Source organism: Amphiura filiformis, chromosome 12, assembly GCF_039555335.1.
Source record: "Amphiura filiformis chromosome 12, Afil_fr2py, whole genome shotgun sequence".
Classification (NCBI taxonomy): Eukaryota; Metazoa; Echinodermata; class Ophiuroidea; order Amphilepidida; family Amphiuridae; genus Amphiura; species Amphiura filiformis.
The window spans coordinates 61,880,200-61,898,890 of NC_092639.1; the positions used below are offsets into that span (position 1 = coordinate 61,880,200).

At 37.0% G+C, this 18,691-nt stretch overlaps 1 protein-coding gene across 1 annotated transcript; it reads right to left on the reverse strand.

Annotated features, from left to right (window-relative positions):
• Window positions 1-645: 645 nt before the first annotated feature.
• On the reverse strand, window positions 646-18,677 carry LOC140165545 (fibronectin-like). Its single transcript, XM_072188831.1, has 8 exons — window positions 18,456-18,677; window positions 15,838-16,149; window positions 12,837-13,106; window positions 11,161-11,355; window positions 7,626-7,727; window positions 4,173-4,442; window positions 2,591-2,890; window positions 646-947 (listed from the first exon to the last, which is right to left on the reverse strand). Exons 1-8 carry the CDS (start codon window positions 18,520-18,522, stop codon window positions 646-648), a joined length of 1,818 nt encoding a protein of 605 aa, XP_072044932.1. The 5' UTR covers window positions 18,523-18,677.
• Window positions 18,678-18,691: the final 14 nt, after the last annotated feature.

Sequence of the window (18,691 nt, forward strand, 5' to 3'; positions counted from 1 at the left end):
CGGGATTCTTGAAGAGCGCTGCCAACGTATAAAATCCGGCTAGTCCCCAAACCAGGAAGTAAACAAGCTTAAACAAAATTGCACCCATCGAAGGTCGATTTGCGAAAACGCATCATAAAGTGCCTTTTCAGAGGCTCCTAACATGGTTTGTAACATTCAACATGGATTATATGGATTTCAACTGGAATTGCCCAAATGTAAACATATATCTCTTTTATTTTGATGCTGTAAAATTTATGTGCTAATCCCTGGCACTTTCTGTGCAATTCCCTCTAACTATACAATTCTACATGCAACTCCCCTGCAAAAGTTATCACTTTTCAAGCAATCCATGTGATTTACCATTTTCCATCCAAAATTGGCTATCTTTTCTATATTGGGCCCTGGTCATCACCTGTCTCACCATTTCACAAAATACATATATATATATATATATAGAGTCGTAAATATTAAGTAAAAACAGTACCAATTTGTTGTATAAAACACACAATGGTTTAATAAACACAAAACGTTTCTGACCAATGGTCCTTTATCAAGTGATGCCAAATATTTGAAACGAAACAAAACAAAACAATAAATCATGTGCGTTGTTAAGCAGACCAAATACATTTGAGTTTACAAAATGAAAAGAATGAAAATTAAAAATTACAACTCACTGCATCTCAGCACTGTCGATCGGACATCTTGATTGCTATCGATAACGTCAATCATGTATTCCGCTCCAGGATTGAGATTATAGAATGGATATGTTGCTGTTGTCATTTGTAGATTAGTTGGGACAAAATCTGTTTGAATTGAAGGCCTGTCCTGGTCTGGTGGATAGATGAACAGCAGGTAATAGTTGCCCGAGTCTTGTCCACTGTCATCCCATTGGATGGTTATCTCGCAAGCTGTCTGTGATGTATTTGTTACATCACGTACAATGATGACATCTTGCGGGACTGGATCTGAAGGGATGAAGAAGGGCAACAATATTTACAGTGAGGAATTATTGAAAACTAACGTATTGTCACGATTCTCTGATTTCATTTCCTTGACTTCAACTCAAATTTCTTGGCCACATATACTGCGCCTTACAGATGACGAGCCTGTGAAAGAATATGCTCTTTATATTCCACCAGATGGGAAGACGAAACTAGGATGACCGCGCACACGGTACTTGCAGTATGTCCAGCACCTACTAGGAGATACTGAAGGGATGCTGCAACCAAACAAAATGCTTTGCTAACAGGACCCCAACAGTTGCAGAAAGCTTGTAGTTGCCTGTACGCAGCCATCTGATGATGATGATGATGATTACTTCAGGAGTTGAATGGACACATGAGGGCATTTGGCTATTCCATTTAAAATCCACACTACCCCTGTGGAAGATTTAGCTAAAGTCTTTCACAGAGGGAGTATGAGTTTCAAACAGAATAGACATTTGGGTAACTTCCATTTTAATTACTCACTCCAGTTGTGGAAGATATAGGTAAAGCTATAATACAGGGGGAGTATGGATTTCAAAATGATTAACCCTGACCAATTACATTTGAAAAACAAACTCCCTCTATGGAAGATATTTCCAAAATCTTCCACAGGGGTAGTGTGGATTTCAACTGGAATAGCCCATATGTAGGCTACTTTGTCGATAAGCTGAGATACCAAAACTACATTGTGCCAATGTGCAGTAATTGGCCCTTTTATAATACTTTATACACAAGGCCTTTGGAATAGATGTGTGACATTTTGTAGGCACTGTGTATTACAGTTATTGGAGGGTTGCTGGTTATAGCATCGCTGTTGCCCAAGTATTTTTTCAAATTCACAGAAACTTTCAAACAACCTAGAAATGCATGTATTCTTTTTTCATGATTGTGAGGTTCATAGGAAAATCGTCATTGTCAATGCGTAAACCGCCACTAAGTACTTTAAACCAGTCAAACATTGCAGTGTTGGTATGCGTATCAATTGCCAAGGAATTCATAATATATCAAAAGGCTGCAATGTTTATTTAATAAACTCAACATATTTCACAAACAGAATGATTTTAACAATATTGCTGGTGCAAATTCTAAGCAATTCATTATCCGATACAAAGTTTAATTTGTTTTAATTAATTTTGGTTTTGACAACCCTAGATAGCCAACAGCCTCTTCTGAAGCTTATTTCCATTGGGGTCCATTTGAACACGGAACAGTTTGGGAATAGTCAAGGGTTAATACCCTACTCTTTTCAAAACTGGCTGTGAGATCATGTACAGGTATGTCTTTCTGTATACGGGACCGGCGGCTTAACATCCCCTCAGAAGGATGGAATACTTTCATGATTCATTTACCAGATTCTAAATTAATTATGGGGAGAGTGGAAGTCTAAATTTAATCTACAGAGTTGCCAATTAATTTCAGACATTTCTTTCCCCAAGTCAATATTCCAGCAAATCTCCGCTGCCAGGAATTGAACCCAGGACCTCATGCACTAAAAGCAAGTACCCTAACCATTAGGCCATGCTCTCCCTTGATGATGGTAAAACATACTTAAACATGGTAAAGTATGGTAACGCTTCCACAAATCCCTTTAGTATATTTTATCCCAGGCAGATTTAACATACCTGTTGCTTGACAACGTATGACAGGGTTCTTATTGGTCTGTTCTGCAAATTTTCCTGTTCTTGACAAGACTGCATCCACTTGGAAACAGTATTCAGTGTCAGGTTGCAGGAAATTCACAGTGAACTGACGTGGCTCGTTCACATTCACGTTGGTCCAAGGATTCAGCGAGCCGTCTGGTTCCCTAACCTGGATGCGGTAGAAGTCCAGCTTGTCAGCTGATGGTGACAACCATGTGAGACCTACTGTTGTTGGGGTCACAGAACCAGACTGGATGTTCACATCCTGTGGATCATCTGGACCTGTGAGAATATGGATATATCGTATGTACTTTTTGCCCTTGAACATGGATGAAGCAAACCATTCAATAAAAAGTCTACACCTACAAAGCTTTATCCATATTCAAGGGCCAAAAGTGCATATGAGATGCTTCCTGCGTGTACTTTTGGTCATTGAACATGGATGAAGCCACCTCTTCAATATAAAGTCTACATCTGCAAGGCTTTATCCATGTTCAAGGGCCAAAAGTGCATGTGAGGTTTTTCCCACCCAGTGACGATATGTAATTCAAAAATATTGTCACATAGTTAAAAATGCTTTTATTTTCATGTATATGCTACTTTGTGCTGCTTATTTCTAATGAGTCTGAGTAATTTTAAGTGTAAGATGTACATGATTTTTTACTCATTCTAACCATAATTGATTTTTATTCTAACCCTATGGTTTAGTTGGAGGCGTACTCAGTGTTGCACAGCCCTGACCCGATAGGAAGCCCCAGGGTGTATGGTTTTGTAAGGCAAGGCAGGGTTACGGTTATATAAATTATTAATGGTTTTAAACTTCAATCCTGAATCAGGCATTTTTTAAATTTCTATATACAATTAATGCAGCATAATTTGTGTAATGTACTTCATAGATGGTTTGCTTATTTTGATTTTTTAGCCTTCATCAAGCCATTATTAATTATGACCAAAGTTAATTTATACTATAATTGAACTTTGACAAAAGCAATTTTTCGATCACCTTCACTTTCTTGACCATATGAAGTCAACAAATTCACCAGTCCCATGACACTAAATATGTGACGTGTCATGTCAAAAGGAGACACTTTTGGGCAGGTTATCAATTTTGAGGTTTTTACATATCTTAAATAAAGAGATATTTTGCCCCACAATGCCGTTTTCCCCAATGAAATTGGACATTCCTAAGCGAAGATATTAAGTTCGTAAGTTATGGTCTTATAAAATTGGAAATTGAGATATCGGCCTTTAAAAATATTATTGACAATGTTGAGAGTAGGAAATACCTTGAAAAATGTCTCAAAAATACAAGATGCCAGTTAAATTCGGTCTGAAACTATCAGACAATATTTTAAACATTAACAACATCACAAATTTGCATCAAACCCAAATTGAGAAAAAATCATCCCCGGGCAGATTTTTGGCTTTTTCTCCATTTACGATCGTGCCCAAAAGTGTCTCCTTTTGACATGACACGTCACATATATGTTGTGATCCACTCCCCGAACAAAAACCCTCACATGTGAAGTAATAAAAACTATACAAGCAAATTGCATGTACTTACATGTTCTAATATCTTTACAGAATGTCAGGTCCTGCTGATTGCTATTATAAATCACAAGCACACAAATTTCATACTCTGTACCCGGCTGCAAATTATTATAGGATTGTTTCAAGACATCACCAGCTTGAATGGAGGTCTGTTGAGGCTGGACGAACTGCCCTCCTACAATGCTGAGAATATACTGTTGGGCATCGGATACAGGCCCCCATAGAACACTTGCTGAACTTGTGCCAACTAATTCGCAGTACAGTGTACGAGGTTGAATTTGTGCTGCAAATAAATCAAACAATAATTAACAAAAATAATTCATGAAAATGAATCACATGTGAGGTTTGACTTTTAACTTTTATTCTTTTCATCCTTCCTCCCTCCCTCCCTCCTTTTTCTTTCTTTCCTTCCTTCCCTTCTTTCCTTCTTTCTTTAACAAGGGTAGCTCCTTCAGTAACTGGTACTGATCTCCAAGGGGACCCTGAGTAACAATTTACCAGCATGTAGACTGATATTGGACTCAGTCATATACTGACATACCGTATTTCGTCAAATAAACGCCCCCGGGGGCGTTACATTTTCCCAAAGGGGGCGTTTATTCAAGGTCAATTTTAGAACGATAATTCCGTTAAAATCATTAGGTAAACTTAAAACTCACGCTAAAATGACGAACTATGAACTAGAAACACTGACTTCTGGTCACTTCCAGGTTTCCAATCCAGATTTTCGCCAATTATTGACGCTATTATCGACCATGTGGACAACTTGGTAAGCTTACTACACAAGATAGCATGGAAATATTGGCATTTTTTAAACATCTTGGTTGAAAAAAGTGGTGGGGCGTTTTTTTTGTGGGGGACGACTATTTGACGAAATACGGTAAGCTTAAAAAGTTACCTTTTCAGAGTCAGAGCAAAGACGTAGCTTTTGATTCCCTCACAACATCTTCATTCAGCGTAGTGGTTACACCTCCCTCCCTCCTTTTTCTTTCTTTCTTTCTTTCTTTCTTTCTTTCTTTCTTTCCTTCTTTCCTTCTTTCCTTCTTTCCTTCTTTCTTTCCTTCCTTCCTTCCTTCCTTCCTTCCTTCCTCCCTCCCTCCCTTCCTTCCTTTCTTTCTTGCTTAATTGCTTGCTTGCTTTCTTGCTAGACTTGAACGACAACTACGGCAGCAACGTAATTTTACCAACCCGCGCACTACCACTGTTTAATATTCTCAAATAAAGTTCGAGCATGTGATTCTTAGATAAGATCGAGCATTGCTAACACCCACCAATTATAACATCATCCTTACTTTTCTTTATTTATAAGTTTCTTTATTTAAAAAGAACGTCTGGGCATATATCGTTTTAAAAAATAGTTTATTTATAGACATAAACTATACTAAAAAAAGCCACGAACATGATTAAGGGACAATAATAAATAACCTAGAAATAAAATCACAAAATATCTTCAAAAAAGATTACATAATAAAATAAATGTGCTTTATATGAACAAACATTTTATACGGGTTAATCTTACGACTTTAAATATTTCGACATACAAGATGTATCAAAATGATTGATATCAGTTTTCATAAAGGATGAGTCTAACACAATAAAATTCAACATCAGATCCAAATTGAAAGCAAATACTTCTGATATTGGACTCCGTCATATACTGACATAAGCTTAAAAAGTTACCTTTTCAGAGTCAGAGCAAAGACGTAGCTTGCGATTCCATCACAACATCTTCATTCAGCGTAGTGTATACACTCCTCTGGTTACCAGGTGACCAAAGGAGTGTAACCGGTGGGTGGTCAAGTGATCAGTTCGGACAATGTAGAAGTTATCAGTAGGGAGGATAACTTCTGGAATCAAAAGATCAGAGAAGCCTTAGAGATCAAGACCCAAGACCTACACTCAACAGGGATGCCGGATATGACCTGCTCGCCATCTACGATGATCTGCTGACACTTGACCACCACCTGACCACCCGGTCGGAGGAGTGTAACCACTACGCTGAATGAAGATGCCGTCATGGCGTTGCAAGCTATGTCTTTGCTCTACTCAGACTGTTGAAAATGTACTTTTTAAGCTTATAAATGTACAATTTCATATACATGTATATAACAAAAGTTAATACAATTTAAAAAAAACATGCATGGAAGCAAAAGTTACATAGTTACATCATTTTAAGGTAAATCTTATCTAAAGATTTACTTTGTACCTCAGTTCAAGTAAAAATTACATTATAATACAGTAATAATATTATAACATTATACATGTTTGACAATCAAATAGAAAGATAAAAGATAAAAGACACAAAGTTGTATAAAGTTGTTGAAATTGATCAAATCTAATCATAATTGTGGCTGGACGCGGCGAATGAGCCGTACACTCGGCAAACTTCATTTCGAGCTACAGGTGAAAATATAAGCAAATCTCGTATTTTGGCGAAGTTGAGATTTTTGCAGATTTTAAATGTTTAAGCTTTCTTCTAAACACATACAAAGTTTTATTTTAAAGAAATAAGTGGAAACATGAAATAATCTACATTTTCTGAGGCCCATCTGATGAATGGTCATTATGCTTCCCTAACTTTGAACGCGTTTTTTCTCGGTTTCGCTGCTTTTGATTCATGACAACCTATAATAAGCCATAACTTCTCTTCTGATTGTCATATGAAGTTCATTGAGGTGTCATTTTAATCCCTGAAACATGCTCTTTGCAAATATGCAAAAAAGTAAAAATTACCAGAGGGGGACTTTACGGCTTATTCGAGGTGTCCAGGCACAATTCTGAAATACAATTTTTTTAAAGTATGAATAATAAATATACTACAGATTACAAGTTCAAATTGGGCTATTCCAGTTGAAATTGATCATTCCCTATGGAAGACATGACCTTAATCTCCAACACAGGGGGTGTAGATTTCTAATGGATTCACCCATTCAGATAACCCCATTTGAAATTCATACTCACTGAGGGTGTATGAATTTTAACTGGAATAGCCCATTGCAGATTGTGAGTGGATTCTCTTTTTTCAGAAGCTATCAGCATATTCACCCATTCAGGTAACCCCATTCAAAATTCACATCCCCTCTGTTGAGATTAAGATGTCTTCCACAGGGGAAGTATGCATTACAACCGGAATAGCCCATCACATTTACAGGTGGAAGATGAAGATCCTAGTATTGTAGCCCCTTGCCCAGGTACACCATTGCCAAGTATCAGACTGGTACACACAGAGTACCTACACAGTACCAATGCTGCTACTGCCAGTACAGGACCCACCAGCAGTGGTACTACACTAGTACTGCACAGTACCAGCCAAGTACCTCAGCAACTTTTCAAAGACTACTGACATATTCTGATGTGATGGGTCACATATCATCATTCAACTCTTATAGGTACAGAACCCTTATCTGTTACATCTAGAATTAACCATTGCAACCAGGATCAGCTGCCCAAGTTAGTGTGTACATACCTGTTCTTCCATCAACGGTTCTTGGAGCGCTGCCAACTTCGTCGCCCCCAGTACCACTCAGTGTCTCAACTTGTATGGTGTATAGTGTATTAGGGTCAAGACCTGCAAATAGTATATACAATAGATGGAGGATGAAATAACAGTTAGAAAGTGCAAGAACAATATAGAACTTGTGCACAGTGATTGTGGATATAAGGCAACAAAAAAAAATGTTGTGTTGCACTCACAAGTCAAAAAAACGGGAGGGTCGGACGGTCGGGATTTAAAAAAAAAATTTTTAGACACATTTTCATCGATTTCTACCGTGTGCCACGGCCCATTTGGCCCGGCCGCTACCCGCACGTGTTTCAGTTCAAAATTCGCTAAACCATCTACGCTATCAGCTTCCACCCTTTCTCCATATATTTCTTGCAAGGTTTTCGTCAAAGATATAGCTTTGACAAAGCTAAATATGGTTTTAGAACCAGCAGTTGCAGTCATACATACCGCGAAATCCATGGTAACGGTACATGTACCATAAACAACACAAATTGACCTTTTCGGTAAATCCCATAAGCCTTTGCGAAGTTCACCTGAGAACTCGCTCATTTTATACGTCACGCCGCTTCTTGCCGATATATGCGCACATCTATTATCGAACATCGTTACTGCGCATTGCAAGTCGCTGTGACGTAAAATGACGAGTTTGCGTCACGCCGCTCTGCGCCGATATGCGCACATCATTTATCGAACATCGTTACTGCGCATTGCAAGTCGCTGTGACGTAAAATGACGAGTTCTCAGATGTACTCGCAAAGGCTTATGGGATTTACCGAAAAGGTCAATTCCAAAACACAACGATTGACCTCCCGGTGACCTCATACCGTGCGAGATGCATCACATACTTTTTAATTTTGAAAATATATTTATGAACACTTGGAAGCGGTAAATACCGTATAAATCATTTTATTAATATTTTTATTCATCAATAAACATTTCAAGAATATTTTAGTGTATTTGGAGTGAAAATATTACATATTTATTTATTTTTTCTTGAATTTTGATTTGATAAATTAATGAATATACGGACTGACAAAATAGTACGCTTTTTTAATATTCCGATAGACATTTTTAATTTTAGAAATATATTCATGAATATTTGAAAGCGTAAAAGCGGTAAAATACCATATAAATCTTTTCATCAATATTTGTAATTTATCAAAAAACATTTACAAAATATTGTAGTGTATTTTGAGTGTTATTTATTTTCTTCTTGAATTTTGATTTGATAAATTAATGAATATACGGACTAACAAAATATTACGCTTAATATTCCGATAGGCTTTAACACAGACTGGCTTGCACGTGGCGTGCAAAGTTCGTGATCGAGAATTCAAGCAAGTGACAAGAGACTAGCTATGTACACAAAACAAGTCAGATTCATCGATGTTCATTTTAAATTCGATCCACCGAGTCGGCAATGGTGGAAAAAAACGGGGAAAAACACGTTTATATGAAAAATATGAGAAAAAGTGTATATAAAAATAAAAAATAAAAATAAAAATGCCGGTCGGGAATTTTCACAATTTACGACCGGGCGCGTGAGGGCAACACAACAATTTTTTTTTTGCCTAATAATACTGTATAAGTTTAATATTTTCGCTGGGTTAAGTTTTTTATGCGATTTTATCAATTTGTGTTTCCAAATAGGCCTATATTCACATTTAGTACTTTTTGGCTGGATTAGAATTCACAGCTGCCAATTCGACTGCAAAAAGAACAAAAATTAAACCCTGTGAAAATTTCCTGCTATACACGTCACTTAATATGGGTAATGGGCTATTCCAAGTCCACACTACCCCCAGTCCAGTCCAACCTGTGGAAGATTTTGGATATATCTTCCACAAGGGGAGTATGAATTTCAAATGGAACTAGCACATTAACCAACTCTTATTTGATACTACTCATCCTCCCTCTGTGGAAGATTCAGTTTGAATCTTTCTCAGAAGCTGCCTAATGTGTTCATACTCCTCCGTGGAAGATATTTCTAACATCTTCCAAATAAATAAAACTAAGATGCAAGCTGCAACAGGTGTTTTTTGCTTTGTTTTTAAAGGAGAGTGTATCAGTTTTTTTGAAAGAGATACACAGACCTGCCAACCAACCAAAGTCAGAAAGAGGGATATTGAGGCCAAAACTTTGTACATGTACACAAACCAGGTACCGACAAATTCAAAGACTTCAGGTGTGCAATACTTTCAGAATTCAGGGAAGGTTTTGCAGGTCTAAATTTATCACAATAGACTAAAGAGAATGCTACATTGTGTATAACAATTAAAATTGAAATTGAAATTTGCATCATTTTCTGCTGTTCTGAAATTTAAATTTGCCATCACTGAAATTTTCAGAAAGGCTGAGAAAGCAGGACTGTCCCTCTCTTTCACTTTGGAAAACCCTGAATGATGGACAGTCCTCAAAATGAGGGACAGTTGGCAGGTCTGGATATGTGTAAGCAAACTACCGTATATCTTTTGAAAAATGTTATTTACATGAAAATATCTTCTTGCTTTTCTGGATTTCTCCAATAAAAAAAAATCAAAATGAAAAATTTGTATCCCAAAAGGAAATATGTTTGACCTACAGAAACATTTTATATAGCTTTGTTTCACTTGTAATTTTGTTTAACCCCATGAGAAAAGAAGTTTTCATTATCAATTGGACCAATCAGCAACATTGTTAGAATGATTTCACCACACAAAAAAAATTGGGGTGAATTATTTGCAAAGCTCCATTCTGATTGGTGATTAAAGTGGAGATATCATGTAATTGACCAATCAGAGGCAATGTTATATCGGCAGGTTGTGCTCAGGGGGTTAAGATTTGAGTTATCTTTCAAGTAAGAAAGCACACAATTTGGTGTATACATTACAGGGAGCGATTATTAGCTTTATTAGCTGTTCTTTTGTTATAAAGAAGAATTCATATTGAGGCCTACCATTAAAACAATGCGCTTCCAAATTTTGAGCTGTATTGCTCCAGCGGTTTTGATATGAGAAGCAAAAATATTGCCCCATAAGATAGTCCATACATTTCAAGTGTGGGTACAACAATTATCATGTTTTTGTTCACATCATCTCTGGCGTTCAATTTTTTTCTTCTGACACCAGCTTTGAAGAAGAAAAATGGGGGATATGAGGCTGTCGATCAGGTCAAGGACCTTTTAATCATCTTATACAAAGGATATACCCAGATTTGTGTCTTAATTGGGCTATTCCATTGAAAATTTACACCACCCCTGGGGAGGATTTTCAAAATATCTTCTATAGGGGGAGTATGAATTTCAAATGGAATGAACAGATTTGACAACTCCATTTGAATGTCATACACCTTTTGAGAAAGATTCAACCTGAATCTTCCACTGAGGGAGGGTAAGTGGAGCTGCTGATAGCCTGCTGATGTGTTCATTTCATTTAAAACTCTTCCTCCCCTTGTGGAAGATATTTCCAAAATCTTCCACAGGGGTGGTGTGGATTTTAAATGGAATAGCCCATCTTACTTGGGATCTCTGAAGTGACAGGTCCTGTCATGCTGCTACTGATATCTTCATGTGGAATAAAGCTGGTAGCGCCATCTGCTCTATACGAGATTCTGAACTGTCCATAGACATCAGATGGTGGAGTGATAGAGACGGTGAGTGACACAGGAGTAGTTTGCGCTGTGAGTATCTGTACGCCGGCAGGCAGATTTGGAACTGTTGAAAAAAATGGATACGATAGGTATTAGGGTAAACATTTAATAAGATATCATAAACATTATAATAAGTATCATTAGATACATACTCCCCATTCTAAAAATACAGCACTATACTTGGTTTCAGAGAAGAACGACAGTCCTTTGTTCATATTGATGTGAGCACCCTGTTAATGAGTGACATACGCAGAGCTTTGTATTCCCTTCAAGCGTGCTGATCTGCGCCGATCGATGTAATCAGCCAATCAGATTATCGGACTGCTGTTCTTCTCTGCTGCAAACTGTAATGTTTTTTATTAAAAAAACATTATCCTGTTTTAATCCTGTTTTTTTATCAAATGAAACACATCCCAATCCTACAATTAGTTGGAACTAACTAGCAATCAAAATGAAATTGAGGTATTTGGCAACTTTTTGGGAAAAAGGACAAACACCTATATTTTTGTATGTTTTCAAACAATTGTAGTCATAATATTCAAAGACTTGGGATAAGCCTAAGCATTCAGTATCTTGAGCATAATAAAAGAGAAAATGTATTTTGCTAAAAATTTAAATGCATAGACTTATAATAGACTTCGTGCAAGTCTTTAGGCTTGATTGTCACAGCATACAAAAACATTAATGTAATAGGACTGAGTTATGATTTATTTGGCAAAACAGGATAACAATTTTGTTTGTTAATTAAAAAAAAATAGTACTCTATTTGACTGGAATTGGAAGTACTGTATTCATTCCACAGCCCATGCCCCTATAATTAAGCGCCCATGCAGCAACTTTACTACAAATGATCCTTCATCAACAAGTGCAGGATCCAACTATATACAAGGAGCCTTCATCAGCATGGGTTGGATACATGTATCAAACACAGAACCATCTATAAACACATAAAATCAATAGTTTAGGCCATTTTTTATGCATGCTATTATATTAGCAATATCCAAAATGACTCTATTAAGCCCACTGGGTGGTTAATGAAACAATACAGTACGTCTTATTTGATTTATCAAGTGGTGTCGTTCAACTACAATGGGCTACTAAAATATCATTGACAGTGTGAATAACAAAGTGTTTGACTTGGACTTATGCCAATGCCGCGCCTTAGGCGCACAATTAGGCTACTTGGCTATCACTTGCCGCTACTCAAAAAAGCATGCCGCTACTTGTCTAAAATTGGGCTACTTTTGCCAGTGTCAGGCCGTGGCAGTAATTTGATGTATTTTCCTTTCAATTTAGCTGATTTATAAAGGTTTTGAGTCTCTAAAGCTGCATATTGCAATTACAATGGGTTTTTTGACCAATTATTGATCGGTCAGTAACTTCCCAGTAAGTACCGGAAGTTTTAAAGTCAAGTGCTTTTCCGCCCAATTGGGTGAAGCTTAAAAATTGGGCTACTTGAGAATCCTTTACCACGGCCTGGCGAAGTCAATGCACCGCGCCTTGGTGCTGAAAAGTTTTGGCAACACTGATCAAAGCAGGTCTTACTTGTTCGCTTGCAGTCAGTTTCAGTCACATCATTTGAGAACTCCAGAAGGATGCGCACCGTGATGCAATATTCTTCACCGGGAGTGAGGCCGATGAATGTTGCTAAGCGATTGTTCACATCGACGGTACCGATTCGTATCAGTTGATCTTCTGTCACTTGAACCAAGTAGCTGATGAAATCACCATAGCTGCCAGATGCATCACCCCAAGTGAAATATAATGAGGTGGTAGTCACATCGAGACAAACAATCTCTCCTGGATTAGGCGTTTCTAGAAAATAATACAAATAAAGCAAAAAACTTGGATGAGTGAAAATGAAAGGCATATTATTTGTTTTGTCTCAATTTTCAATTTTATGACAATCAAAATGTAATCTTTGGGGGGAAAAAACTAGCTGTGAAATAGTTAAGTGAAAACAATTAATTTCATCCATTCATCTAAGCGTTGCAGGTCAACACCCATTCTCTTGGTTGGGCTGACGTCACGAAGGGGAAATAGCTTTTAAAACCAGTGTGCGCATGTGCAGTTCCCCTTTCTCGAGCTGGTTGCTATGCGCGCGCTTGTGCAAAGGGGACGACGGGGACAATATTCCCGGATGTTCGACCAAGTGAATAGCTACTTCTGGTCTGATGACCAATTTCCCGCTACCATCAAACCCAACATCAGTCGCTATTAAATACCAGTGGATGCTGCTTGCAGGCCACCAACCTCCACAACATGCAAGCCATGAACTTTTGTTTGAAATTCACTTTTCTCAATAATTAATTTGTTCTTATAAAGGATGTTAAATTGTAGTGGCCAAATAGAACAGACTACAGACCAGAAGACCATAAACAATGGTCAGACAACAAATATCTCACACACCATCACCCACTGAGGAAGGAACCAGTTGGTTCTGAAATATTTGGGAAAATAACCTGGTGAGTGCAGTTGAATGTGTTAATCTATCTACTTCTTAACAAATATCTTGGCACACATGCATTCCCTGGATAATGTGAACCATGGCCAGGAGAGTATCCTCGCTTTGTTTTATGATTCAGTTGTGGCAAGTGTCTGGCGTTATTGTTTACTTTGTTGGGGAGGGAACATTACCATAGGGGACAGACAGAGGGTGGAAAGGGTAATTAAAGAAACTAGTAGAATCATAGGCTCACCACGACAGGATTTCGAGACAGTGTACACTGATCTTTTGTTGAAGAAGCTCACCGATGTGATGGAGGATCCCCAACATCCACTCCACCATCGCTTGTCATATCATCATAACTCAAAAACTGGTCGTATGCAACTGCCGCGTGCAAATACAGACAGATACCTGAACTCATTTGTCCCTCAAGCTATTTTGTATCATAACTCCAAGTATCGTCGTTAATTTATGTGTTCATTCCATTTCTAGGGAGTGCCTTTGAATTTCATTGTGCTTATAATACCTGTTTTTGTATTATGCTTGTTCTCTAATGTATTTTATTATGATCTCATGTGCATGTAATTTCCAGAAATGGATTAATAAAGTTTAACTTGACTTGAAATGGACACTCAAAATGAAACATTCTGACAAAAAATAAATAGTATGTTTCCGAGCATAGGGTTATTCCAGTTGAAATCCACACTCCCCTGTGGAAAATATTGGAAACATCTTCCACAGGGGGAGTATGTTTTTCAAATGTAACTGGTCAAGGTTAATCATTTTGAAAATCATATTCCCCCTGTTTTATAGCTTTACCTATGTCTTCCACAACTGGAGTGAGTATTTCAAATGGATCATCCTATTGTCTATTGTATTCAAAAATCATACTCCCTCTGTGGAGGACTTCCACATGGGTAGTGTGGATTTTAAATGGAATAACATTCATTCATTCATTCATTCATTCATTCATTCATTTATTCATTTCCACAATTCACATAAAATACAAATATTTTGAACCCATTGCATTTCTTTCATTCCCCCTCCCTCCCCAGCTCAAACTCAGACAAATGGGCTATTCATCTGAAATCCATACACCCTTCTATGGAAGACATGAGTTGATCTACCACACAGATGTGTAAATTTCTTTCAAATAGAGTTACCCATTTAGGTAACCCCATTCAAAATTCACACTCCTGTGTGGGAGATTAAGGTCATGTCTTCCATAGGGGTGTATGGATTTCAACTGAATAGACCAATAAGCTTGAGATGCCCAAACTTTCATTTTCAACTTTCAACATAATGAAACTTTTTCCATAATTTAAAATAATTTAAAAGTTTAATCACACAATTTGTCCGACAAATGCTTTTCAAACATATTGTTACACATGTGTTTGTAAAAAAAAAGAACATTATGAAAAAAACAAAAACAAATTGACCAGCTCTGAGACATACTTCATTTTCCCCCCGAAAACAGAAAGTAAAAAGACCTGGGTATTAGTAACGACATGAAGCCTTCAAAACATATTCTTGGAATTTGTAAACATGCAAATCAGAGGATTGGAATGATTAAAAGATGTTTTAGCAACTTCACTGAGGAAAAAGTCCTCACATTATACACGCCTATCATTAGACCCATCTTGAATACGCCTGGTCATATGGAATCCGAGAACTAAACAAGATATTGACAGATTACAAAAGGTGCAGAAGAGGTGTCTGCGACTCTGTCCGCTGGAAATTTACCTCCCTACATCAGAACTAAGAAGACAGGAAAGTGACTTAATCGAGACCTTCAAATACATGACAGGAAGGTACAAGACACCTGCTGATAAGTTCTTTCAACTCCCCCATAAAGAAGGCTTGAGAGGTCACTCCCACAAATTTTTTAAGCAGGAGGCAAGGACAGAAGTCGCTAAGCAGTTTTTTGGAAATAGAGTCATAAATGATTGGAACTCACTACCACAAGAGATTGTTACTGCACCAAGTATTGCTACTTTTAGAGAGAAATTGAGGGCTCTTCTGTCTGGAACTAGGAGTCTATCTACCAAGTAACCAAGTAAGTAAGTAAGTAAGTAAGAAAAAAATAAAACTTTGTAATACCTGTGCTACATTTGAGTCCATTAGTTAATGGGACAGGATCACTTCTTTCTTGAAATGCTCCTGTGCCAGCTACAGTAGCCACAAATATAGTGTACTCTGTCGCAGGGAACAAACCAGCAATGACATCTTGAGTTGCACTTGCTGGCAGTAGAGGACGGTCGTTTCTTGGGCCATTGTCGATGTTGTAATATACTGCAAATCCATCCACCTCCGAGGTAGCCGTGTTTGGCGAGTTCCACAAAATGCCGACAGACGTAGGTGTTAGGATGTCTTGATTGGATATACACTGTATGGATGTAGGTGGCAGTGGTTCTAAAACAAAAACAGAAAAATGTGTACAGTTTTTAGACTGACTAGAGTGAGTGAATTGACCTTTAACTTCACAAAGTATATCAAGGGAAGGGTGTTCCATGTTAACACTCTCCTTCTATTAAATGACCCGTCCATCGTTTTCAAAGAAAAAGTGAACAAAATGCAGTGTATACAATGTGGTTGAAAAGATAAAACTTGCACAATTAATTTGATACCAAATACATACTACACACATATTACACACAAACCCATACTTTTTTTTTTACTTTTAAAGCTGTAAATTGCATTTGATATGGCAAAAAAATCAAAGATGTTTGCTTGCCCTCATCCGACCAACCCTAATTTTGGAAATCAGAAAAAGTGTTTTTTTCTATTTACTGTACAAAAGAATACCGAATTCCTATTTTTGGAAATTCCTGAAAAAGGGTTTTTTTCTTCAAATTTTTGCATTCTGAAGATGTAAAAAAAAATGTATTTTAGAGCTTATGTTCAACATTTTAGTTCATACTTTTCAAATGTGTTTTATTTTGTCTGTTGGATAACACTTGGTTATGAGCATTCAAAATGGCAGCGCAACGATTGGGACACCCTATACCTTACAACATATTCAAAACTAATAAAATACTGTAAAACAAGTTAATTTCGCGAGCAATTTAATTTCGCGAGCACCTCAGATTCGCGAAATTAAATTGCCGCGAAATTACATTTGTGAAAATACGCTTGTAACTGGTGCCAAATTTGACAACCCTACGTCAACATATTAAATCTTGAATATTACTAAATTAGCTTAAGGGATCTAAAATGAGCGTTTATTATGCTTTACAGTATTTTTTGTAGACATGAGAGCACCTCAGACCTATCGAATTGCATTCTGAATACTGAAGCATGTCTTTCTGATATCAAATAATTTTCATTTTTGAAAATCACAATATAATACAAATTTTATGACAAATTATAAAATTTGATATTTTTCAAATTTTTGATATATAACAGTCCTCAAGTAAATTATATAAATCTAATGATATATTCTTAAAGTGAATGTAGCAGGGAGGAAAAGCCGACGGTCAATCGAAAATGTTGACCTTTCATATTGAAGATATGGATTTTTTTCCCAAAAAGACCTATTTTTTGTGTGTGTTTTGGGAAAAAAAATCCATATCTTCAATACGAAAGGTCAAAATTTTCATTTGATCATCGGCTTTTCATCCCACCTACATACACTTTAAGTATAAATCATATATATTTATAAAGTTTACTTCAAGTACTGTTAAATATCAAAAATATCAATTTTAATGATTTGCCATAAAATGTGTATTAAATTGCGAATTTCAAAAATCAAAATTATTTGATATCAGAATGACATTCTTCGATTCAGAATGCAATTCGATATGTCTGATGTGCTCTGATGTCCCAAAATAAATACTGTCCAAACGTTCATACCCCAGCCCTTAAATTTAACTATAAAATCGTAATATTATGACATTTACCTTTTAACATCATTAACATACTTCGTTTATCATAACAAGGATCATAAAAATTCCAAAAACTTTCACGTACATCTTGCTGGCCTGGGGGATTGATTTGCTGATCCGAACAGCACATGCATCCCAAATTTTGACCTGGCATAGGGCATAATAATTAATATTAATATTTCCTCACTTTCTTTCTTTTTTCCCTTTTCAGTATTGTTATTTTGTTTTAATATTTGTGATAAACGACCCCCCTCCCCAGTCCCCACAACATACTTGCCTAGGATCTGAGCAAGACTTAATTTAATTATCCCAACCTCGCCATTCCTCGCCCTTTTTTATAGGCTACCTCGCCTTTCCTTGTCCTTTCTCGCCACAATTCGCCTTTTCTCACCGAAAATGGGTACTTTCTCGCCTTTGTGGGTTCCTAGTGTATAGAAGGGTACCAATAATTTCTGGAATAACCCAATATTATTCATCAACCCCAAACAGGAAATAAACACAAAATTAAATGAACAAAAAATTCAAATTGCATTGGAGTTTTTGCGATACCTATGAAGCCATTATTTTGCCTTATCTTCAATCTTCATATTATTTATAATTGGACTTTTTTTAAATTATTATCCCCCTGAGCACTACCTGCCGATCTAACATTACCTCTAATTGGGATATTTTCACTTTAATCACCAATGAAGCTTTGCAAATAATTCACCCAAATGTTTTTGCGTGGTGAAATTATTCTAACAATGTTGCTGATTGGGCCAATTGATAATGAAAACTTGTTTTTGGCCAATCGGCAGGTAGTTCTCATGGTGTTTAAGTACAATTTTCACTTACTTGTTCGCAATGATAATGATTGCGGTGTAAATCCAGCAGCATCAGTACTACACGCAATGGTGTACATGCGGCCTGGGAACAAATTTGAAAATGTCACTTCTTGTACCGGATCATCCTCCTGCACAACTGCTTGTTGAGTGCCATCTTGAGGGCTGATGTTGAAAATATAGATGTTAAAATTTTGGTTGGTCACCGCACCCCATGTAAATGAGACAGAGCTCTGTTGACTTTATGGT